The 17,500-nt window shown below is 40.6% G+C and overlaps 1 protein-coding gene and 1 long non-coding RNA gene across 3 annotated transcripts in view; both read right to left on the bottom strand.

Moving 5' to 3' along the window:
- Positions 1–17,500, bottom strand: part of LOC133621930 (uncharacterized) — a 115,927-nt gene that overhangs the window by 12,511 nt on the left and 85,916 nt on the right. The window lies entirely within an intron of this gene.
- ndst3 (N-deacetylase/N-sulfotransferase (heparan glucosaminyl) 3) overlaps positions 1–17,500 on the bottom strand; it is a 93,024-nt gene that overhangs the window by 12,511 nt on the left and 63,013 nt on the right. For both annotated transcript variants that reach the window (XM_061984391.1, XM_061984392.1), the window contains exons 7-12: positions 11,886–12,068; positions 11,250–11,346; positions 10,059–10,182; positions 7,124–7,298; positions 3,906–4,076; positions 3,673–3,782 (exon numbers count right to left, since the gene is read on the bottom strand). In XM_061984391.1, the coding sequence (XP_061840375.1) occupies positions 3,673–3,782; positions 3,906–4,076; positions 7,124–7,298; positions 10,059–10,182; positions 11,250–11,346; positions 11,886–12,068 (860 nt within the window). The remainder of the gene's footprint in view (positions 1–3,672; positions 3,783–3,905; positions 4,077–7,123; positions 7,299–10,058; positions 10,183–11,249; positions 11,347–11,885; positions 12,069–17,500) is intronic.

Raw genomic sequence — 17,500 nt, forward strand, 5'->3', positions numbered from 1 at the left:
TATATATATATATATATATATATATATATTGTGGAGTCTCACTCAGGCACCGCCTGACAGGTAGGCACCTCACAGGGGAGGAGCCAGGGCATGGAGGCAGAGTGGAACACAGAAGAGAGGACAACGCCCCAGCCTTGGCCGCATCATGGAGGGGCGGTACCTTCCCCTGTACCTGCTCAATCAGCCTGAAGTGCCACCAGCTGTGCGGCCAGGTGGGGCCCAGCTACAAACTGTTCTTAACTCTGCCTCATTCAGGTCTGGCTCTCCTCTGTGTCAAGGCAGGTGCATCAGGCGGGAAGTGAGACATCCACTATTTCCCCATTAATGACATTATTAGGGGAATGTTTTCTGATATTATGTTTTCTCTTGTTTGATAGGCAATGACCTTTGACCTTTAAGGAAGTGTGCTGTGTGAAGGACTGAGAGCCCCAGATGGGAGATATTTATGTTTATTATTGGACACTTTAAGTTTGCTGATTCCACACCCCGCCCTTCCTAAAAACATTTGTACAATAAATGCCCTTTTCGGCTTGCTGCAAAACCAATCCTGTGTCTTGGTGAGAATCAGGTACCACATAATATATATATATATATATATATATATATATATATATATATATATATATATATATATATATATATATATATATATATATACGCACATTTTATTATTTTAACCAATTCTCCAAAAATCAGGAATTGATATACAATCGAATAAATAAGTTAATCCATTTTTTGAGCATCTTTCTAGCCTATCTTCAAAACTTTAATATTATCTCTGCATGCAAAAATGATAATAATGATCAAAAATAAATATCTTATCTAAATGTATTATTACATTCATCAACATTTACTGTTGCAAGCGGCCCTCTGAGGGCATCCATACTTGTGATAACATCTAATGGGAAACAGAGAGATGAATTTGAAGGCAGGTGCAGTGGAAGTATACACACCTGCTGAAAGTATTACTGAGAGTATTTCAACCACTGTGCCGCGGCACACTAGTGTGCAGTGGAAGTATACACACCTGCTGAGAGTATTACTGAGAGTATTACTAGTGAAGATCACCAATTTGATATTTCTATTTCTGCTGCAACTAAAGAGGTGCAAATAGTCATATTAGTATTGAAGACACTTTTTGGCTTCATGAGGCTGTGAGTGAAAGGTGATTATTATCAATGTGAGTGAAAGGTGATTATTATCAATGTGAGTGAAAGGTGATTATTATCAATGTGAGTGAAAGGTGATTATTATCAATGTGAGTGAAAGGTGATTATTATCAATGTGAGTGAAAGGTGATTATCATCAATGTGAGTGAAAGGTGATTATTATCAATGTGAGTGAAAGGTGATTATTATCAATGTGAGTGAAAGTGATTATTATCAGTGTGAGTGAAAGGTGATTATTATCAATGTGAGTGAAAGGTGATTATTATCAATGTGAGTGAAAGTGATTATTATCAATGTGAGTGAAAGGTGATTATCATCAATGTGAGTGAAAGGTGATTATTATCAGTGTGAGTGAAAGGTGATTATTATCAGTGTGAGTGAAAGGTGATTATTATCAATGTGAGTGAAAGGTGATTATTATCAATGTGAGTGAAAGGTGATTATTATCAATGTGAGTGAAAGGTGATTATTATCAGTGTGAGTGAAAGGTGATTATTATCAGTGTGAGTGAAAGGTGATTATTATCAGTGTGAGTGAAAGGTGATTATTATCAATGTGAGTGAAAGGTGATTATTATCAATGTGAGTGAAAGGTGATTATTATCAGTGTGAGTGAAAGGTGATTATTATCAGTGTGAGTGAAAGGTGATTATTATCAATGTGAGTGAAAGGTGATTATTATCAATGTGAGTGAAAGGTGATTATTATCAGTGTGAGTGAAAGGTGATTATTATCAGTGTGAGTGAAAGGTGATTATTATCAATGTGAGTGAAAGGTGATTATTATCAATGTGAGTGAAAGGTGATTATTATCAGTGTGAGTGAAAGGTGATTATTATCAGTGTGCATCATTTTCTTCCTTTCTTTCCAGTGACAAGACAGGAGGATGAAAGAAAAAGTCCTTGTTGTTGTGAGGAGCTGTCAGACTGATGCCATGTCACAGCAGCTAGACAAAAACAAGGAATATATTACACACACATTACACACACATTACACACACTACACACACATATCACACACACTACACACACTATTTCCTCTGCAGCCATGACAGTCTGGAGACAACTCTTTACTTTTTACCAACTTTCACTGGAATTAGTGCATACTAACTCATCAATGACAACTCTTTACCAACTTTCACTGGAATTAGTGCATACTAACTCATCAATGACAACTCTTTACCAACTTCCACTGGAATTAGTGCATACTAACTCATCAATGACAACTCTTTACCAACTTCCACTGGAATTAGTGCATACTAACTCATCAATGACAACTCTTTACCAACCTTCATTGGAATTAGTGCATACTAACTCATCAATGACAACTCTTTACCAACTTTCACTGGAATTAGTGCATACTAACTCATCAATGACAACTCTTTACCAACTTCCACTGGAATTAGTGCATACTAACTCATCAATGACAACTCTTTACCAACTTTCACTGGAATTACTGCATACTAACTCATCAATGACAACTCTTTACCAACTTTCACTGGAATTAGTGCATACTAACTCATCAATGACAACTCTTTACCAACTCTCACTGGAATTAGTGCATACTAACTCATCAATGACAACTCTTTACCAACTTCCACTGGAATTAGTGCATACTAACTCATCAATGACAACTCTTTACCAACTTCCACTGGAATTAGTGCATACTAACTCATCAATGACAACTCTTTACCAACTTTCATTGGAATTAGTGCATACTAACTCATCAATGACAACTCTTTACCAACTTTCATTGGAATTAGTGCATACTAACTCATCAATGAAAGGCAGGGCTACGTTGTACAAAGCTGACCTTGTGTCTTTTCACACAGCTCTAGACAAACATGCAAGCTAGGCCAGTTGCTATGGAGACACGCTTGTCGCTGGCTTATCAACACTGCCAAATCATTACGTATGTGTTAATTACAGCTGCTATTACGTATGTGTTAATTACATGACCTATGTGTTAATTACAGCTGATAAAAATAATGAGTCTCAGAGTTAATGTCACACTGTTTGTCATGGTGACAAAAAGTCTGAGTCCAACGCAGCGTTAAGGCTCCGAGCCACCATTAGTCAACTGGTGAGAGAGGGTTACACATTGGGGGTTAGTCAACTGGTGAGAGGGTTACACATTGGGGGTTAGTCAACTGGTGAGAGAGGGTTACACATTGGGGGTTAGTCAACTGGTGAGAGGGTTACACATTGGGGGTTAGTCAACTGGTGAGAGAGGGTTACACATTGGGGGTTAGTCCACTGGTGAGAGAGGGTTACACATTGGGGGTTAGGGTTAGTCAACTGGTGAGAGAGGGTTCCACATTGGGGGTTAGGGTTAGTCAACTGGTGAGAGAGGGTTCCACATTGAGGGTCATCTTCAGAAGTTTGACTCATCATTGCAGTGACTATCTTTTGTAAATGTCAACACATGAAGCCTCTGGTCCTACTTTACTTTTGTTTTCCCACAATGTTGAGGAAAAGAGCGAGTGCTGAGAAGAAGATGCCTTACGTGAGTGCCTGCGAATAGTTCAAATGAGGCGTGACTCCCAGAAACTTCTGGACTTCATCCATGACAGCAGCAGGGTCGGCTCTCAGCTGATGGCCGTCTATGATCATCACCTGCATGCATGCATGAATATCATCATGAATATGATCATCAATATGATCATCACCTGCATGCATGAATTGATCACGATAGATCAGCAGCTGGAAGACGGAACCATGCAGCGGCTAACGCTCTACCTGGTTAGCGGGGTAGTGTGCCAGCCACCTGTCCAGGTGCGTGGCGTACAGGCCGGGGATCAAACAGCGGTTCTGCAGGGAACGCAGCTCGGCCGGAACGCCGGATTTGGCGCTGATGACATCGTAGAAGGTAAAGCGAAGAGCTGCGTGGTCCTCGTGAGCTCGCTGATGCTGGAGAGACAGAAAAACACATGTTTTCTTAAAGGGATAGAACCACAAACAGCAGACACACAACACTGAAACACACAACATTAAAACAACAGAACCACAAACAGCAGACACACAACATTGAAACACACAACATTAAAACAACAGAACCACAAACAGCAGACACACAACATTAAAACAACAGAACCATAAACAGCAGACACACAACATTGAAACACACAACATTAAAACAACAGAACCACAAACAGCAGACACACAACATTGAAACACACAACATTAAAACAACAGAACCACAAACAGCAGACACACAACATTGAAACACACAACATTAAAACAAAAGAACAACAAACAGCAGACACACAACATTAAAACAACAGAACCATAAACAGCAGACACACAACATTGAAACACACAACATTAAAACAACAGAACCATAAACAGCAGACACACAACATTGAAACACACAACATTAAAACAACAGAACCACAAACAGCAGACACACAACATTGAAACACACAACATTAAAACAACAGAACCACAAACAGCAGACACACAACATTGAAACACACAACATTAAAACAACAGAACCACAAACAGCAGACACACAACATTAAAACAACAGAACCATAAACAGCAGACACACAACATTGAAACACACAACATTAAAACAACAGAACCACAAACAGCAGACACACAACATTGAAACACACAACATTAAAACAACAGAACCACAAACAGCAGACACACAACATTGAAACACACAACATTAAAACAAAAGAACAACAAACAGCAGACACACAACATTAAAACAACAGAACCATAAACAGCAGACACACAACATTGAAACACACAACATTAAAACAACAGAACCATAAACAGCAGACACACAACATTGAAACACACAACATTGAAACAACAGAACCACAAACAGCAGACACACAACATTGAAACACACAACATTAAAACAACAGAACCACAAACAGCAGACACACAACATTGAAACACACAACATTAAAACAACAGAACCATAAACAGCAGACACACAACATTGAAACACACAACATTAAAACAACAGAACCACAAACAGCAGACACACAACATTAAAACAACAGAACCACAAACAGCAGACACACAACATTAAAACAACAGAACCATAAACAGCAGACACACAACATTAAAACAACAGAACCACAAACAGCAGACACACAACATTAAAACAACAGAACCATAAACAGCAGACACACAACATTGAAACACACAACTATAAAACAACAGAACCACAAACAGCAGACACACAACATTGAAAGAACCTTGACAAGTTGTTGAGTTAAGTCCTGCCGTTGAGCAACTCAAACACAACGTTGAAACAACATGCTTCTTCTTATTATTGATGACCTTTAATCAATGTCAGGTTGTGATGTTGATTTGACATTGAAATGTGGTCATTTTCCAAGCAAGAAGGTGAATCCAACGTTACACACCAACGTGGTCTCAGTTTACAAACACAACTATTTTGCAAGGTTGTTTCAAAGTCACTTATAATGGATTAGATTTATAAAGCACTTCTCACTTTGCTTCACAGAGAAGTGAGAAGCCATCATTCATCCACACATTGATGGTAGTAAGCTACATGAGTAGCCCCAGACATGTACGTATAATCAACGTTGTATCAATGCCTCGTGCCTGCTGGATATTGTTCAATCAACAACACAATGGTACTTTGCTTTTTGGATCTGGTTGTTCTATAGATCAGTTTCCAGTTGAATGTTTCGCCCAAAATGTACCTGTTTTTCTACAATCTTTTTGGGCTTTCATGAAATGAAACATTGGGGCTAAACTAGTCCGTTGCCGTCGAGTGGCAAAACAAAGAAGCTTAGCTGTCTGTTACTCCGTCTCTGTTAAGAAGACTCATTTAGAGAAGAAGGCACAAAACAGGAAGTACATTTTCAACCCGCAGCACCTTCAGTGAGCAAACTCCTACAAAAAAATGGCGCCATAGCACAAATAATAACACACCTTGTCAGTGTCTTTTTCCGTGTTGGAACTTTTAGGTTGCCCAGATAGAGGCACCAGGAACTGTTTGGTTGCCCAGATAGAGGCACCAGGAACTGTTTGGTTGCCCAGATAGAGGCACCAGGAACTGTTTGGTTGCCCAGATAGAGGCACCAGGAACTGTTTGGTTGCCCAGATAGAGGCACCAGGAACTGTTTGGTTGCCCAGATAGAGGCACCAGGAACTGTTTGGTTGCCCAGATAGAGGCACCAGGAACTGTTTGGTTGCCCAGATAGAGGCACCAGGAACTGTTTGGTTGCCCAGATAGAGGCACCAGGAACTGTTTGGTTGCCCAGATAGAGGCACCAGGAACGAGACCATGGTCAAGTCCAAGAAGTTAACTTTTGGTTTGGATCCCTGCTAAGGTGGTGCCGCAAGTTGGACAAAAGCATGTGTCAATTGGTCCAAGCAACTTTAAATCCCCAGCGCCATATTGCTACTGTTTGTCCTTCCTCTAAATGAACAATCTTCTAGTCAGTCTACTGTTTGTTTTTACTGTAAATGAACAATCTTCTAGTCAGCTGTCTTCATTCAGAGCGCCTTAGAAAAGAGGCTCTTGCGTGGTTACTAATGTAGTGGCCAAGTGTGTGTTGCCAAGTACCTGGTACCAGCTGTAGGCCATGTGTGTGTTGCAAAGTACCTGGTACCAGCTGTAGGTCAAGTGTGTGTTGCTAAGTACCTGGTACCAGCTGTAGGCTCCTAGGTTCCTAATGTAGTGGCCAGGTGTGTGTTGCTAAGTACCTGGTACCAGCTGTAGGCCATGTGTGTGTTGCAAAGTACCTGGTACCAGCTGTAGGCCAAGTGTGTGTTGCTAAGTACCTGGTACCAGCTGTAGGCTCCTAGGTTCCTAATGTAGTGGCCAGGTGTGTGTTGCTAAGTACCTGGTACCAGCTGTAGGCCATGTGTGTGTTGCTAAGTACCTGGTACCAGCTGTAGGCCAAGTGTGTGTTGCTAAGTACCTGGTACCAGCTGTAGGCCAAGTGTGTGTTGCTAAGTACCTGGTACCAGCTGTAGGCTCGATCCGAGGGGTTGATGAGCAAGGTGATGATCCTGGCCTTGGGCAGCAGAGCTGCAGAACGCCGCGGGGACTCCTCGGAGGGGAAGTAGTTGGCACTTTTCTCAAACAGGAAGTCCGTGCTGACGTTGGAGGGCACAGGGAAGAAGTCCATGTACCTAGTGCCAGGAACACACACATTTGTGTTTTCTTTGGAACCAGGAACACACACATTTGTGTTTTCTTTGGAACCAGGAACACACACATTTGTGTTTTCTTTGGAACCAGGAACACACACATTTGTGTTTTCTTTGGAACCAGGAACACACACATTTGTGTTTTCTTTGGAACCAGGAACACACACATTTGTGTTTTCTTTGGAACCAGGAACACACACATTTGTGTTTTCTTTGGAACCAGGAACACACACATTTGTGTTTCCTTTGGAACCAGGAACACACACATTTGTGTTTTCTTTGGAACCAGGAACACACACATTTGTGTTTTCTTTGGAACCAGGAACACACACATTTGTGTTTTCTTTGGAACCAGGAACACCCACAAGCAATGTTGTGATAGCGCTTAGGTGCAAACTGCTCAGTCAGCATTATTGCTGCTGATTGTTAACAACATGCACGTTATTGCTGCTGATTGTTAACAACATGCACGTTATTGCTGCTGATTGTTAACAACATGCACATCATTGCTGCTGATTGTTAACAACATGCACATTATTGCTGCTGATTGTTAACAACATGCACGTTATTGCTGCTGATTGTTAACAACATGCACATCATTGCTGCTGATTGTTAACAACAGCTGAGTAAGGCAACAGACCTTCTAAAGTGCACATTAACTTCATACTGCACCATATTTGGGAAGTGATTATACAAGTAGACCAGGAGGTTGCCTACAGCCACAGCTGTTAATGCCAGTGTTTCTTGTGATGTGGCATTAATCGTAAATCTCTGTGGTTATTTTCTTTTGTAAACCATAGGAGACTCTCTTGTTGATTAAATACAGAAGTTAATCACAGGTTGGAATATGGCTAAATCATGACTAATCACAGGTTTGTATGTGGATTAATTACTATTAATCGCAGGTTTGTATGCGGAATAATTACTATTAATCGCAGGTTTGATTGTGGATTAATTACTAATAATCGCAGGTTTGTATGTGGATTAATTACTATTAATCACAGGTTTGAATGTGGATTAATTACTATTAATCGCAGGTTTGAATGTGGATTAATTACTATTAATCACAGGTTTGAATGTGGATTAATTACTATTAATTACAGATTTTATGTGGATTAATTACATTACTCTTAATCACAGGTTTGAATGTGGATTAATTACTACTAATCACAGATTTTATATGGATTAATTACTATTAATCACAGGTTTGTATGTGGATTAATTGCTGTTAATTACAGATTTTATGTGGATTAATTACTGTTAATCACAGGTTTGTATGTGGATTAATTACTATTAATTACAGATTTTATGTGGATTAATTACTATTAATCACAGGTTTGGGTGTGGATTAATTACTATTAATTACAGATTTTATTAATTACAGATTTTATGTGGATTAATTACTATTAATCACTGGTTTCATTGTGGATTAATCACAATTGGTCACAAATTTTAATCTGGATTACTCATGAGTGATTGCAGATTTAAATGTAGATTAGTCAAGATTAATCACATGTTTGAGTGTGTATTAATCATTATTATTCACAAGGTGAATTGCTCTCGATTTAATTAATCACAGGTTTGACTGAATTAATCACGATTAATCACAGGTTTGACTGAATGAATCACGATTAATCACAGGTTTGACTGAATGAATCACGATTAATCACAGGTTTGACTGAATGAATCACGATTAATCACAGGTTTGACTGAATGAATCACGATTAATCACAGGTTTGACTGTGAATTTAAATATAGTTTAGTCATGATTAATCACAGGTTTGAATGTGGATTAATCATGATGAATTACTGGTTTGGTGTTGGATTAATCACAATGAATCACTCACTCGCATAATTAAAATGAACTTAAAAGACCCTTTAGTTGGACAACAATAAAACATTTTTTTTCAAAATGTCATCAAAAAACTTTTTTTAAACATCATCTACTTGCTGAAAATCTGCTGTGAAGTCCAGTGAGGAAGTGAAATGTGATTAATCTACAACGTTTATTGTGATTAATCACAAAAGTCAACACGTTATTTTCAACAATTCCCTGGAACTCAAACTTGTTTTGATTCATGTCTGTCAGGTTTTCTTATCGTCCACCTGTGTGGGACACTGTGAGAAGTCATGATATGGTCCACCTGTGTGGGACACACTGAGAAGTCATGATATGGTCCACCTGTGTGGGACACTGTGAGAAGTCATGATATGGTCCACCTGTGTGGGACAGGCTGAGAAGTCATGATATGGTCCACCTGTGTGGGACACTGTGAGAAGTCATGATATCATCCACCTGTGTGGGACAGGCTGAGAAGTCATGATATCATCCACCTGTGTGGGACACTGTGAGAAGTCATGATATGGTCCACCTGTGTGGGACACACTGAGAAGTCATGATATCATCCACCTGTGTGGGACACTGTGAGAAGTCATGATATGGTCCACCTGTGTGGGACACACTGAGAAGTCATGATATGGTCCACCTGTGTGGGACACACTGAGAAGTCATGATATCATCCACCTGTGTGGGACAGGCTGAGAAGTCATGATATGGTCCACCTGTGTGGGACACTGTGAGAAGTCATGATATGGTCCACCTGTGTGGGACACACTGAGAAGTCATGATATCATCCACCTGTGTGGGACACACTGAGAAGTCATGATATCATCCACCTGTGTGGGACACACTGAGAAGTCATGATATGGTCCACCTGGTGAGAAGTGTGGTTTCGTCCTCACCAGTCGATGCCTTTGTGGTAGTTGTTGGTGTTGAAGAACTGAACCTCCTCGTAAGTTTTGGGACTGGGGAAGTTGCTGGAGATGGACGGGTGCATGAGGAGGAAGAGATAAAGTGCGGTGGTCCCTGCAAGAAAGGGGCGTGGTTAAGGTTGATGAAGTCACATGATGTCTCTCTCATGGTCACATGATTACACAATGTCAACATTTGTTGAGGCTCTCATGGAGTCCACACCTCTCTGACTTTAGGAGTCTTTGAACTGGAGCTGTTGCTATAGTAACCATAATATCAACACCTGTTTAATTAGCACTAATGATGTCAATACACTACACTGCCTCATAGATGATATCACTGCAGGTGTATCGCTAAAATAGTTACTATGGACCTATTCGATTTTTACGATGGACCTATTAGATTTTTACGATGGACCTATTCGATTTTTACGATGGACCTATTCGATTTTTACGATGGACCTATTCGATTTTTACGATGGACCTATTAGATTTTTACGATGGACCTATTCGATTTTTACGATGGACCTATTCGATTTTTACGATGGACCTATTAGATTTTTACGACGTCTCACGGGACAAATTGAAGAGGCTGGCAATCCAGCCGTCATTTAGCAGACCGCACTTGGCCCGCCAGCCGTCATTTGGCCACCCCTGAACTAGACGGTGTCAAACTGGGATGTCCACAGAGTGAAAAGTCAAAGTACATTGAATTAGTCATCTTATTCTTGATTTTAATGGTATTTAATAATGATATCTAACTACTTCCAGTTTACAAATGATAGTAAATAATGTGTTCATCACAAGGATTATGACTTCATGAACACATGAACTTGAGGTTTAGGTCAGGCTGATTAGACAAGTAAGCACTAACCTGCGTAAAGAGTGACTTCTAAATAACGGATTGAAAAGAAATGTACAAACAATTGTGTTGTGCTAAAATAAAGTCAAGTAACAACAACACATATGTTGAGCTGAACTGTCAAGAAAATTCAAGTTGGTCGTAATTTTTGCGCTTAAGAGATTTCTTTATGACTTTAGCTTCAGACTTCTTCGTACCTTTTTACTGTTTTATTTATATATATATATATATATATATATATATATATATATATATATATATATATATATATATATATATATATAAATAAAAAAGAAATAGTTTGTTTACAAGGGACTTACCTGTTTTCTGTGGTCCAACCACCAAGAACTTGGGCAGCCTGTCGCAGGTCTTCTCCTTAGACCAGATGTCTTTATGTCGCTTGTCGTCACAAGGATTCTAAAGCAGAACAACATAGTCGTCACAAGAACCTATCCCCAGGTGCATGTCTTTGGAGGTGGGAGGGGCCTATCCCCAGGTGCATGTCTTTGGAGGTGGGAGGGGCCTATCCCCAGGTGCATGTCTTTGGAGGTGGGAGGGGCCTATCCCCAGGTGCATGTCTTTGGAGGTGGGAGGGGCCTATCCCCAGGTGCATGTCTTTGGAGGTGGGAGGAAGCCGGAGTAGAACCCACACAGTCACGGGGAGAACATGCAAACTCAGGAATTGAACTCAGGACTACTCAGGACCTTCGTGTTGTGAGGCAGACGCACTAACCCCTCTTCCACCGTGCTACCCTATATACATTTTTTATTTTACATTTTTTATTTTTTTATCTTTTAAATTGTATTTATTTATTTTATTGTATTTTTGAGCCGTTTAAGAATTGTTACAAATAAAAATCCCGATTCATTCGAAAATCATTCTTTTGTTTTGGCCACGCCTCCTAAGAAGCTAAGTTGACAGGTGCAAAGAGCAGAAGAAGAAGGTGAAGACGTACCTGCCACAGGGGGTCTCTCTGCTCCGGAAACATCTGGAAGTACCTGTGGGCCAGCTGGGCGGGGGGCAGGGTGTGCAGCCTCAAATTAGTCCACGAGCCGAGGAAGGAAGCCAAGTGGACAAAGGTGTAGAGACCCAGGCGGTCATTGCCGTAGTTGGACAGGTGAGTCATGAATATACTGATCTGTGGGGGAGGGGCACACAACATCTTACAACTTCCTGTCTGTCTTTCATCTATTTGACTACTTACTTACTAGTTAGCTAACACAATGTGTGCATCTATTTGACTACTTACTTACTAGTTAGCTAACACAATGTGTGCATCTATTTGACTACTTAGTTACTAGTTAGCTAACACAATGTGTGCATCTATTTGACTACTTACTTACTAGTTAGCTAACACAATGTGTGCATCTATTTGACTACTTAGTTACTAGTTAGCTAACACAATGTGTGCATCTATTTGACTACTTACTTACTAGTTAGCTAACACAATGTGTGCATCTATTTGACTACTTAGTTACTAGTTAGCTAACACAATGTGTGCATCTATTTGACTACTTACTTACTAGTTAGCTAACACAATGTGTGCATCTATTTGACTACTTAGTTACTAGTTAGCTAACACAATGTGTGCATCTATTTGACTAGTTAGTTAGTAGTTAGCTAACACAATGTGTGCATCTATTTGACTAGTTAGTTAGTAGTTTTGTAACAGTGTGCAGCATGAAGAGGACAGAAGGAAGTGAAATCAAGTTGACAGAAGTACACCTCACAGACACGCGGGACCACCGTGTTCATATGGATGATCAAAGAGACAAGACACACACACACACACACACACACACACACACACACACACACACACACACACACACACACACACACACACACACACGTTTGTGATTGGAGGACCTGGGGAGTGTCTGGAAGAAATGCTAACATTAGCCATTAAGATATAAATTATTTGTTGGGCTAGTGCATGAGGGATTGTGTGTCAGAATATTTGGGTCTGTGGATGTGAACACACACACACACACACACACACACACACACACACACACACACACACACACACACACACACACACACACACACACACACACACACACACACACACACAGGACCAGAGGGGGTTTGCTTTAAAGCATGAAGGTTGCCGAGGATACGTTGCGACAGCAATGTGGTTTGATGGATCAGCATCCAGCCCACCTGGAAAGCTGCTGCGAATACTGATGTGTCTACATGTATGTGTACACACACACACACACACACACACACACACACACACACACACACACACACACACACACACACACACACACACACACACATATATATATATATATATATATATAGTGTGTGTGGTACTACCCCCAGAAGAAAGACCAAATAAGTGGTACTGCCACCAGAAGAAAGACAAAATAAGTGGTACTACTCCCAGAAGAAAGACCAAATAGGTGGTACTATTCCCAGAAAAAAGACCAAATAAGTAGTACTACCATCAGAAGAAAGACCAAATAAGTGGTACTACCACCAGAAGAAAGACTAAACAAGTGGTACTACCACAAGAAGAAAGACCAAATAAGTGGTACTACCATCAGAAGAAAGACCAAAATAAGTGGTACTACCACCAGAAGAAAGACCAAATAAGTGGTACTACCACCAGAAGAAAGACCAAATAAGTGGTACTACCACCAGAAGAAAGACTAAACAAGTGGTACTACCACAAGAAGAAAGACAAAATAAGTGGTACTACCCCCAGAAGAAAGACCAAATAAGTAGTACTACCATCAGAAGAAAGACCAAATAAGTGGTACTATCACCAGAAGAAATACCAAATAAGTGGTACTATTCCCAGAAGAAAGACCAAATAAGTAGTACTACCATCAGAAGAAAGACCAAATAAGTGGTACTACCAACAGAAGAAAGACCAAACAAGTGGTACTACCACAAGAAGAAAGACCAAATAAGTGGTACTATTACCAGAAGAAAGACCAAATAAGTGGTACTATCCGCAGAAGAAAGACCAAATAAGTGGTACTACCACCAGAAGAAAGACCAAATAAGTGGTACTATCCCCAGAAGAAAAAACAAATAAGTGGTACTATCCCCAGAAGAATGACCAAATAAGTGGTACTACCCCCAGAAGAAAAAACAAATAAGTGGTACTATCCCCAGAAAAATGACCAAATAAGTGGTACTACCACCAGAAGAAAGACCAAATAAGTGTTACTATCACCAGAAGAAAGACCAAATAAATGGTACTACTCCCAGAAGAAATACCAAATAAGTGGTACTATTCCCAGAAGAAAGACCAAATAAGTAGTACTACCATCAGAAGAAAGACCAAATAAGTGGTACTACCAACAGAAGAAAGACCAAACAAGTGGTACTATCACCAGAAGAAAGACCAAATAAATGGTACTACTCCCAGAAGAAATACCAAATAAGTGGTACTATTCCCAGAAGAAAGACCAAATAAGTAGTACTACCATCAGAAGAAAGACCAAATAAGTGGTACTACCAACAGAAGAAAGACCAAACAAGTGGTACTACCACCAGAAGAAAGACCAAATAAGTGGTACTACCACCAGAAGAAAGACTAAACAAGTGGTACTACCACCAGAAGAAAGACCAAATAAGTGGTACTACCCCCCAAAAGAAAGACCAAATAAGTGGTACTACCACCAGAAGAAAGACCAAATAAGTGGTACTATCCCCAGAAGAAAGACCAAATAAGTGGTACTATCACCAGAAGAAAGACCAAAGAAGTGGTACTACTCCCAGAAGAAAGACCAAATAAGTGGTACTATCCCCAGAAGAAAGACCAAATAAGTAGTAGTACCATCAGAAGAAAGGCCAAATAAGTGGTACTACCACCAGAAGAAAGACCACATAAGTGGTACTATCACCAGAAGAAAGACCAAATAAGTGGTACTACCACCAGAAGAAAGACCAAATAAGTGGTACTACCACCAAAAGAAAGACCAAATAAGTGGTACTACCACCAGAAGAAAGACCAAATAAGTGGTACTACCACCAGAAGAAAGGCCAAATAAGTGGTACTACCACCAGAAGAAAGACCAAATAAGTGGTACTACCAGTCGTAGGTGACAGAAAGTCTGGCCATTCCTTCACCGTCGACGGTAGCGTTGCTGTCCGCCCGACTGTCCAAGCACATGTGTTGGAGTCACAGGAACACATTGGAATGGAAATAAGTGCTAAAACGATCGCCTAGATAAATCATTCGAAGCATTAAATGGACAAATACACCACTGGGCGTTCTTCTTATTTAACCTCAAAGATTTGACTTGAAATTTCTCACACCACTCAATGGGATTTACAAAACACCCACTGTTACTTTAGCGTGTTTAGCAAAATCGCCAGGCAATTCAGTACACACCTTTGTGGGTCTGACCAGGACATGTTAGGGTTTGTGTTGGTCTTGACCCCAGGACGCATGCTTGGCATGTCATGCATTCATGGAACTAGGGAGGGCACCCCAAACAAAAAAGCAGTACAGCCAGGGAGTGCACAAAAAGGAAAACCAGGAGGCATAGCCGTACAAAGCAGAATGATCAAGCAAATGATCAGCATGCAGAGGACAGGGCTGTCTTATAAAGCCTCCTGATTGGCAACTAGGAACAGGTGTGTCTTGATTGCCAATCAGGGAGAGGTGAGGAAGCCAGCGCCCAGATTGGAGAGTTGATGACAAAAGGAAACAAACAGAAAAGGAAATGAAAATAAGAGCCCTGGAAAGAAACCCACGTAAATAAATAAAGTTCAAACCTTCCATCCATCCATTTTCTACCGCTTGTCCCTTTTGGGGTCGCGGGGGGTGCTGGAGACTATCTCAGCTGCATCCTGATAAAATGTGTCAAATTTAAACAAGATTTGTTACGGCTCAGACTCCTGCCACCGCCGCTCATCCATCTGTGCGCTCCAGTGAGAGCACCACGGCTGCAGGAGATCTGCAATCAGCGCACCTGCCTGGGATGAACGAGCTGCCTTCATAAGCCCACACAACCTGCCATGCCGTGCCGGAATATAGTCTTCTGTACCTTTGTAAGCATCCCGTGACTGGCTTCCATCCCGCGAACTCGCTCTTCCCCTGTGGCTTCTGTGTTTCCATTGTGTCTGATGTTCCTGTACATCCTGTCTTAATGCCTCGAACTTGAAGTAAAAGCGTCCTTTGCGTTTCTGCTCGAAAGGATTCTTCATTCATCACTCCAAGCAAGTTTTACAATACAACTAAAACAGTTCATACTTACTAAACTGTCCCATGCATATTTGCACGTGCTATTGTAAGGTAATGAAGGTAGCGTTGTTAGCATTAGCAAATATGCTAACACATTTACGAGTGTCTGTGTTAGTATTATTAACCCACAATGGCGTTCTTTTTGTATTGTTTCACTTTCACAAATCCCTCAGTATATTCACCAAAAGTGTGGGTTGAAAATGCACATATTGGTTTCTGCCTTGAACCAGAAGTATAACCGTCCATCGTATTTCTTCTCGAAAGGATTCTTCATTTATCACTCTGAACAGCGTTTGTAAGCTTTACAATATAACTAAAACAATTCTTGCTTACTAAACCATCCCATGTGTAACGTCTGTGGGAGTGTTTTCATGCATATTTGTACGTGTAATCAAGCTAGTGTTTACCAGTGTTAGTATTATTAACTTATAATGACATTCTTTTTGTCATGTTTCAGTTGTTGTAAATCCACCAAAACGTCAGCGTGGAGTTATTGAGTCTGTTTAGCTGGTTGGAGAGCTATCTTGCGCAGCTAGTGGGTCCATGACAGTGACTTCTGTTTTGTTGGATCAGCCGTTTTACTGCCGTGTTACAGACACTGTTTGGAAACAATTATGGTATGTAAATAAACACAAATATTCCCGTGTAAATAACTCATTTCACAACGTATATATGTGCGGCTAATATACGGAATTTTGCGGCTTATACACCGGTGCGCTCTGTAGTCTGGGAAATAGAATATATTCACATGTCACAAACATGGTCACAGTTGATGAGGTGCTTAAAAAATTGAGCGCGCTCCACCCAAACAAGGCCACCGGCCTTGACAATATTCCCTCCAGAGTCCTCAGGGACTCTGCCTCCATCATTGCCCCGATCATCACGCACATAATAAACCTCTCAATTTCACAAGGCCAAGTACCAAAAGATTTTAAGATAGCAAGAGTAACTCCCCTCTTTAAAAAAGGAAGCAAATTGGAACCTGGCAACTACCGACCTGTTTCTATTCTCACTTCCATTTCCAAAGTCATGGAAAAAATAGTTTACGAACAGGTCGATAGTTACCTTGCCACTAATAAACTCATGTACAAATTACAATCTGACTTCAGAACTAACCACTCCACTGACACATGCCTTCTCTATCTGACTTCAGAACTAACCACTCCACTGACACATGCCTTCTCTATCTGACTTCAGAACTAACCACTCCACTGACACATGCCTTCTCTATCTGACTTCAGAACTAACCACTCCACTGACACATGCCTTCTCTATCTGACTTCAGAACTAACCACTCCACTGACACATGCCTTCTCTATCTGAGCGACCACATCAAACGGCACTGTGTCCCCCCC

Source organism: Nerophis lumbriciformis, linkage group LG25 (genome assembly GCF_033978685.3).
Source record: "Nerophis lumbriciformis linkage group LG25, RoL_Nlum_v2.1, whole genome shotgun sequence".
Taxonomy (NCBI): Eukaryota; Metazoa; Chordata; class Actinopteri; order Syngnathiformes; family Syngnathidae; genus Nerophis; species Nerophis lumbriciformis.